Source organism: Lipotes vexillifer, unplaced genomic scaffold, assembly GCF_000442215.2.
Source record: "Lipotes vexillifer unplaced genomic scaffold, Lipotes_vexillifer_v1.1 scaffold776, whole genome shotgun sequence".
Classification (NCBI taxonomy): domain Eukaryota; kingdom Metazoa; phylum Chordata; class Mammalia; order Artiodactyla; family Lipotidae; genus Lipotes; species Lipotes vexillifer.
Window position 1 is genome coordinate 2,706,628 of NW_006777292.1, and position 9,026 is coordinate 2,715,653.

At 38.4% G+C, this 9,026-nt stretch overlaps 1 protein-coding gene across 3 annotated transcripts in view; it reads right to left on the bottom strand.

Annotated features, from left to right (window-relative positions):
- The window catches only part of SLC30A6 (solute carrier family 30 member 6), a 44,013-nt gene extending 35,970 nt beyond the window's left edge, over positions 1-8,043 (bottom strand). Inside the window, exons 1-2 of one of the 3 annotated variants that reach the window (XM_007450955.1) lie at positions 7,993-8,043; positions 3,298-3,384 (exon numbers count right to left, since the gene is read on the bottom strand). In XM_007450955.1, coding sequence (XP_007451017.1) covers positions 3,298-3,384; positions 7,993-7,995 — 90 coding nt within the window. In that variant the 5' untranslated portion in view covers positions 7,996-8,043. The remainder of the gene's footprint in view (positions 1-3,297; positions 3,385-7,992) is intronic. The other 2 variants (XM_007450956.1, XM_007450957.1) reach the window with 2 other exon arrangements.
- Between the last annotated feature and the right edge of the window lie 983 nt (positions 8,044-9,026).

Here is a 9,026-nt window from a genome sequence, read left to right on the forward strand (position 1 = left end):
GTGACTTAGCTTTCATTTTAAAAAGCTCATTCAGCTACCCTATGTAGAATATACTGCATAGGGGCAAGGATGAAAGTAGGAAGACCATTTAGAATGTGATTGCAATAAACCATGTGGGAAATGATGGTGGCTTTGAACGTGGTAGGAAGGTGTTAAAACAGTCATATTCTGAGCTTCCCTGGTGGCGCAGTGGTTGAGAGTCTGCCTGCCGATGCAGGGGACACGGGTTCGTGCCCCGGTCCGGGAAGATCCCACATGCCGCGGAGCGGCTGGGCCCGTGAGCCATGGCCACTGAGCCTGCACGTCTGGAGCCTGTGCTCCGTAACGGGAGAGGCCACAACAGTGAGAGGCCCACGTACCGCAAAAAAAAAAAAAAATCTCCATTTAAAAAACAATTGAAAGAGATCGGTAAAAGTGACTCCAAGGTTTCTGGCCTGAGCCATGTAGTGAAGGAGTGACAGAAAATGAAAGTTCAGGTTTGATCATATTAAATTTGAGATGCCTATTAGATATCCAGGTGAAAATGTTGAGAAGTCCATTATATATAGGAATTGGAGGTAGGGAGGAAGATAGGGACTGAGATATAAATATAGGATCATCAGCATAAGGTAATGAAAGTGTCATCTAAATGGAATGAATGTAAAGAAGAGAGGCCAGAGCTCCATAAGCCCTGGGACACTCCAAAACTTAAGAGGTCAGAAAGATGAGAGGAAAGTAAGAAAGGAGACTAAAAATAATGACCAAGTAAGTAGGAGGAAAATCAAGAGTGGCATTTCAGAGTCCAAATGAGTAAAACTGCTTTAAGGTGGAAGAGACTGTTTTTCGTCAAATGCCACTGAAGATCAAATAAGATGGGAAATGAGGATGACCATTGCTTTTGGTAACACAGAAGTTAGTAGTTACCTTGTAAAAGCTGTTTCTGTGAATAAGTGGGGACTAGAATCAGACTGGTTTTGTTTAATAGAAACAGGCAGAAGAGAAAGTGAACAAAGAGAGTAAAGACAATTCTTCTACGTACTTTTGTATAAGAGGAAGCAGAGAAAGGAAGCTGTAGCTGAGAGTGGAATATATGGCATGTAATTATGACGCAAGAAGAAGGAGAATGATTCAAGAAGGAACAACAATGCAAGAGACAGAAGGAACCATTATAGGAATGCTGTCTTTGAGTAGGCAACAGTGGAAGAACTGGCCTTATATAGCAGATCAGACAGTTCATTCACAAAATAGGAGGGAAGGCAGAATGTTCGTAGATATGCTAATGACAGGATGTGGAAGTTTTCTCCTGATTACTTCTTTTCCCTCAGCGAAAGAGGAAGCAAGATGAACAGGTTAGAGTGGGGATGAATAAGCTTTTGGGAGTTTGAGGACAGAAGTGAAAGAAAATGGTATGAAACTGTCACTTAGGAAACTGGAAACTGAATAAACTAGGAACATACAATATGGGCCACATATTAATGGCATACTTGATCATGAATTTAAAGTGAGACCAGTCAGCATGGTTTTGTGTTTTTTTTAAGGCTACATTCAGTTGCTTGCATGCAGGTACAGAGTAGGAAAAAAGTGGACTTAATGAGGTTAAGGATTTGCCAAGGAAGTAAGATAGACAGAAGAGGGGCACAAAGGAATTGAAGGCATATGCAAGAAAATGAAAATGATGGACCAGAGAATCTAAATTGATAAGTAAGTAAATGAGGATAAGAGAGGTGAAAAATAGTGAAAATATAGCAGAGTCAATGGACTGGAGGCCCTAGTAATAGGAGTGAACTGGAAAGGCAAGAGATAGTGACTGATGAGTAAAATGCTTAAATTGAGACAATGGGAGGATATAGTTATTACAAATGATAAGGTTTATGGTATGATCATAGGAGTGGATGGTTGGGAGGGATACAGGACAAGATTATTTGTGGTGAGGAACTGAGAGGTAAGGATCTTCCACATGAAATATGAAATCACCAAGAACTAAGACAGGAAAAGCAATGAAGAGATGAGCCAGGTGTACCTCTTAAGATTTAAATTATGATAGAGGTTATCTGTACAATTCAGGTGTTCCTATACTCGTTCTGTTCCTACTACCTATTCTGTGGTATACTATGCTTCAATGAAGTGTACTGTTAAAGAACTTGCTGCTTCCTCCTGCAATATAGTTGCTTTCCATCAACATCATAAGGCTATAACTATCTGTCCTCAAGAGATCATCCTAAGGACTTCCCTGGTGGTCCAGTGGTTAAGAATCCACCTTCCAATGCAGGGGACTCAGGTCAGAGCCCTGGTTGGGGAACTAAGATCCCGCATGCCATGGTGCAACTAAGCCCGCACGCTGCAATAAAAGATCCTGTGTGCCACAACTAAGACCTGACGCAGCCAAATAAATAAATAATTTTTTTTTTTTAAAAAAGAGATCATCCTACGTGACTAAATACAAAAGAAGCAGATAAATTTCCTACCCGTGGCTCTTAGAGTTTAACATTCAGAAATGATAATATTTCCAAATACTAGAATTAATGAGTTTTGACCATATCCCAAGGTTTTAGAAACAGGAGATATAGTGGTAAAAAACAAAGAAAAGAAGTCTTTAGTTTAGTATTATAATACGTGGTCAATATCATTGCTACTCCTTATTATGTTACATTGAAGCTAGGATTATTTAAAATTCATCAAATATTTGTTGGGTGCTTATTTTGTACTTCTATTAAAAAAGTGAGGGGATATATGTATATGTAGAGCTGATTAACTTTGTTATATGGCAGAAACTAACACAACATTGTAAAACAATTATACCCCAATAAAGAAGTTTAAAAAAAAAAAGTGAGCAAAAGAGACATAAGTCACTGCCCTCAGGGAGCTTACAGTATAAGACAATAATGAGAACAATGACAACAGAATAATAACTAGAAGGTCTACACTGGTGACCAAAAAGGGTATCTATCAATTGTCTATTTATAGTCTCAAAGCATAACATTTTTTCTGCCTTACATTAAAAATGAGAAAACTTGGCTTCAGACCACACCCACTTAATTTGCTAAAAAAACTAACAACATAAGGCTATCACCAAACAATTTTTCTTCAAAATTCTTTAGAATTAGAATAAAAACTAACCAAAGCCTAGCTTCCTCCCAGGCAAAACAACTGTATACTAAAGTTCTGTAATTTTACATTAAAAATTACTTATCCAACATAAAAAAATGAAAACAATGTGATGGATCAAGAGTGATTTCTATTTGCCTTAAAAATTACCTTTCTTCAATGTTATGTTTGTGCAATAATTAAAATTAGGGTTAAGGAATAAAAATAACTTACCCTTCGATCAGCTGCTACAAGTCTAAATTCCTGCAATAACTTGCCAAAAAAAGATCTTTGTGGTTTTCTAAAGAGATGAATTGTCCCCTTTAAAGCAAACAAAAGTACACAAATCAGCATTTAAGTATCTAATCTTCTTCATTCCTGCGATATAGTAATAACAACTAACATTTCTTGAATGCTCATTATGTCCCAGGCAATTATTCTAGACACTTTGCATGTATTTATCTATTTAAGACTCACAATCATCTATGTGGTGGAAACAATTTTTAGTAAATTGTCTAAGCACACAATGCTTAGTAATGGCTGAGCAGGAATTCAAACCCAGGCATTTTAGCTCTAGACCAAACTCTTTTTTTTTTTTTTTAAATGGATTAGGCAATTTTGAACCAGAAAACCAGTTTGCCAAATAGCTTTATTGGAAAGAAATTATTACAATTTACCTAATTAAAGCTTTATATATGAAAGGTTTGGCAACTATTATTATAGGAAAACCTCTGAGTTTCTCTCTCAGGCATTCAAAGTATCTGAAATCCTAGCTAGCTTCCATGGTCCCTGCTAGTACACAGTATGGTACTAGCAGAGAAAGGTCATGGCAGTGGGGTTACCAATGAGAGAAGAGACTGAGTGGTGATTACAGTGGGATTTACCACTCAAGTTCAGGAAACCATGTAAGAAAGCCTTAACATAAAGGAGAGCTCAAGCACACATAGGAAATTAGCCTGTGATTAAGGTAGTATCCAGTGTCAGTGGGAGAAAGTATGAGTTATTCAATAAATAGTATTTGGAAAAAGGTAAAGTTGGATCCTTACTACTCACTCTAATTTTTCATTATTTAAAAATCAAAATATAAAACAACAGACTAGGGCTTCCCTGGTGGCGCAGTGGTTAAGAGTCCGCCTGCCGATGCAGGGGACACGGGTTCGTGCCCCGGTCCGGGAAGATCCCACATGCCGCAGCGGAGCGGCTGCGCCCGTGAGCCATGGCCGCTGAGCCTGCGCGTCCGGAGCCTGTGCTCCGCAACGGGAGAGGCCACAACAGTGAGAGGCCCACATACCGCAAATAAAAAAAAAAAAAAGAAAAACAATAATTGAAGAAACTCATGGATGTATAATTTTATAATCTTGTATGTGGAGAAGATTTTTCTTAATAGGACATAAAACCAAGAAGCTGTAAAGGGGAAAAAATTGATCAATTTTACTATATTTTCATGATGGGAATACAATACAAAAAACAAAACAAAAAAACACCCTGGAAAAATAAGCTGTGAAAATCTTTGTTATTACAAAAGCAAAGTAATTGTTTCTAGGGGAAAAAAAATCCTTCACAATTTTCAACGGGTCATACATAATAATTTGATTGCTAAGTGCCATGTACTTAAATTTTTGGATTTTAATTTTAACAAAACATTTTCTTCGATGGTAAAGGCCACAATCACTGTAACAACCATACTACATTTCTACCCCATTAAAGTTGGCCAATTTGATTCAAACACTGAAGCTCCACAGATAGCAATGGAACTAGGAGTTAACAGATTAAAAATGTGAAAAACTTTCAGATCCAATTCAAGCAGAAGTATGATTTTCCTATAGTCAGTATCTAGAAACATCTCAATAGTTATAAAATGAAACATCCCATTTCTTCAAGTTTCACATGTCATTAGTTGCATTATGTTTAGACTCAGGAAAGGCAGAAAATAGGCTGAGCTCTAGAAATCTGGCATTAACAAAAACAGCAAAATGTTGATAACTGTCGAGGCCAAGTTATGGTTACATGGGGGCTCATTATATTATATTCTCTCTACTTTTGTGTATGTATGAAAATTTCCACAATAAAAAGTTAAAGTAAAAAATATTTTTTAAAATGTAAAAATAAAGCATCATGAAAAAGGTGCAACTAATTTTCATATCCAAATAAAGACCAGTGTATATGTATAACCCTAAGCCTCTGCTAAACCAATTCAGTTGAAAAGGAACAGTATGCTATTTTCACCTGAGATGTTAATAAATGCTAATGTCAACAAACATACTGTAGTCTTAAAGAATTATGTGTGGATATTTTGGTCCCAAAGATAAATTCTACTTAATACTGGTATCCTTGAATATCTTCTAACTTCAGCCCATTTTAAATTATTTCAGTTACTTTAAGTTTCAGGTTAAAGGACTTCCCTGGTGGTCCAGTGGCTAAGACTCCGAGGTCCCAATGCTGGGGGCCAGGGTTCGATCCCTGATCAAGGAACTAGATCCCACATGCTGCAACTAAAAGTTCGCATGCCGCAACTAAAGATCCTGCACGCCTCAACCAAGACCCAGAGCAAACAAATGAATAAATAAATAAATAAATATATTTAAAAAAATAGTTTCAGGTTAAGACAATCAATAAGGTTTCTAAAAGGCAGAGGGTCATTTCTGATGCCATTCTGATAGTGGGGGAAAACACACAAAAATCCTAATTTTCACATCACTCCTTCCAAAATTATATTGGCTCTCCACTGCTATCAGGATAAACTCCAAATTTTACAACTTGGAACTCAATGCTTTCAATGAGTTAGCCTCAGTTTCTTTCCATTTTTTCCTCTTGCTCCAGATAAGAATCAACTCCAACTAAACTGCTGTTCTCTTTGTCTCATGACCATACCATTCTAGAGTAAAAAGGCCAGACTCATCTAACCCAAGCACTAACAGCCCTGAAGCACTTAGCAAGTTACCTGACCTCTCTGTTTCCTCATCCAAATGAGAGTAATGAATAGTAGACTAAGAGTACTGGAGTAAGGGACAAAGTACTCAGTTTACTGGTTCACTTCCTACATGAAGCCTTATTAGATTATTCAAACTCTATAGTTTTTTATGCCACTTGCTTTGTAATGAACCACAGGCTAGCCTTCATCTTGTCATTTTGCATGGTAAGTTAATTTTTTAGTAACTTCACTAATGACAAGGGCTATATTTCCTTGACATATTCTAAGAAAGCACTATGCTTTGCACATAGCATGTTATTAATAAATATGTTTTAATGTTATTAATAATACATAATGGGTAACTTTAAAAATAAAACTTAAATGCTACTATTTCCTTTATTACTAATGTTTCACACATAAAAATGTACTGCCATGGTTACTTATTCAGTGTTCTATAAAACAGATATTTATTGAAAACTTCCTCTGGGCCAGGCACTGTACAAAAGGCTCTGGGGATATCAGAGTAAATACATAGGTCCTCCTCTCAAAAAGCTTACAGCCTAGGAAGTGAGAAAGACAAGTGAATACACAACTTTAACATAGTCTGGTAAAATGCACCAGATGTTACTGGTAAAAAGCACCCTCACAGGAGCGTAAAGGAGGCACTTAATAGGATGTTTAGACATGGCAGAAAGGCTCATGAAAGAGACTAAAGGACATGTTAAGGGTTATACTGATAAGGATGGCAAGACAGGAAATGGAGAGCAATTCTGGCAGAGAGAAGAGCATATACGGATTCGGTGCAAAGGTCTAATTCTTAGAGCACAATCTGCAAGCTGTTCACCGAAGCTGGAATATGGTTTATGTATGTAAGTATGTGTAAAAAGAGGCTGTAAAGGTAAGAAGCTAGACTACAGATGTCTTTGCTTGCCAACAGGACTTTAGCTTTCAGGCTAAAGGAAAAAACAATGGAAGAATTTTAAGTAAGGGAGTGGCATGGTCAAGTTTTAGAAACTTAACTCTGGCTACACAGTGGTGAATGTTCTGAAGGAGAACACAACTATTTGGTCAGCAAAAAAAGTAAATTTTTACCCACTTTCTGCATGTAAAGGAAGGATTACAGGAAATTTAGAAAATATTTTCAAATATGTGAATAAGACATTTTTTCGACCATATCCACTCAAGGAAAAAACTTAGAGTGACAGTGCTGGGGCACAGAAACGTGGTCCTTTTGTCATACACAGGCTATTAATAAGAGCCCCATTAATTTTCTGATACAATGGTGTGTACCTCTTTTGACACTGAAATCACAATCAACTGCTTATCCTTAGATAAAATTCAGAGAGCTATATATGTGATTTCTAAAGGAATAAAATGACTAACACCTCTAACTAAATTTTAAATACCACATCCCCAAAGCCATAAGGTATACTGGGATCTACAAACGCACACAAAATATAAGCTGCAGTAAGAGGCACTATCAACACCTTGACTTTCGCCAGTCTTTGGCCTTTTGAAAGCTGCTGCCATACCCGGCTGTCGCACTCGATAAAGGCAAGTTGGAGACTGGGGCGTCAGCCTCAATACCCTACTAACCATCCTCTTTATTTTCACCAGTGTTACCGTCACTACTGTAAGCATCACTAATACGGTCGTTGCTGCTGTGGACTTGTTTTCTGACCTTTTGTTGGTGTTGTAGTCGCTGACACTGGCAAAGACTTTTATTTCTATATCAAGGATGTCATTGCAGGGAAGAGACATAAACTCGCCCAGAGCCGAAAGGTTGGCCTGGAGCGGGGCCGGGGTCCGGAACAGCAAAGGAACTGGCTGAGGGAGCGAGGGGGCATCAGAGCTCTGATGGCACGCTCTCGGACGCCAGCCGCTCCTCCTGGGGACCCCGAACACAACTCCAACGACCCCACCTCTGGGTGGCTGAGGCATTTCAAGGCCGCTTCAGGATCAGAAAGGATAAGAGGAATCATTCACGACAAAAACCCTCACAACCCCGGCCAACTCACCATGATAAGGAGCGGCACAGCTCCCGCCGGAAGACGGCCTAGGAGCTGGTTTTTCCCTAGAGCGGAAGGGGGTTGGGCATCAGAGGCCGATTGGCTGCGAGCGACGCGGGAGCGGAAGTGCGTGCACCGGCCTCAGGGTCCCGCTCCCCCTTCCCGGCTGCCCCTGCGTTCTATAGAGGCGAAGGTGGCGGCTAGAGCGACTCTTCAGCACCTGCCGAGGTGTGGGTGCAGAGGTACGCGTTGAGGTCTTTGTCAAGGAGCAATTAGGGTTTCTTTGTAATGTTAGAAAAGTTTCATTGAGTCCTGAAGCGCCTTTACCTATGTTGTGTGATTTAATTTTTGCAATACCTTACGAAATAGATTACATTCCCATTTTTCAAGTGAGGAACCAGGATTAAGAAACTCGCCCAGAGACATACATCTAGTTTGCCGTAGTAGCTGAATTTGAACTCAGGCCGACTAATGACGGACTAGTGTGTTGTGCTTCCTAAAATACTACTTCAATTCTATAAGATTAATTTTATTTTATAAAAGGAAAATAAAACACATCGAAATATAATTCATTGGACAGAAATTGAATATGGAGTACGTGTGTATCAGGTACTGATTTCATGAAAATGATATTCTAGTAAGAAGAGACAAAACAAGTAGGAGAAGGAAATTTTTAAAATATATCGGTAAGTAGTACCATTTAGAAAATAGGAAAAAAAAAAAGAAAATAGGGTAATGGTATAGAGAGTAACTGGGTCAATAATTTAGAGAGGTAGTCAGAGAAAGCTTCTCTAAGAAGATTAAATTTGACTTCCAAATGGCAAGTCTTTCTGTGAAGTTTTTTCTAGGCAGAATAAGTAATGCAAATACCTGAGTAAAACAAGCAAGGGTGTTTTAAGATCAGAAAGAATGTCTGAAAGTATGTCTGGAGAGTTGTGCTTGAGGGGAAGAAACAAAGAGAAGATCTAAGTGATAAACAGGGGCCAGATCAAGTTGGAATTTCTAATTAGGGGTAAAGAGCTTGGGTTTTTTTTTTTTCTAAG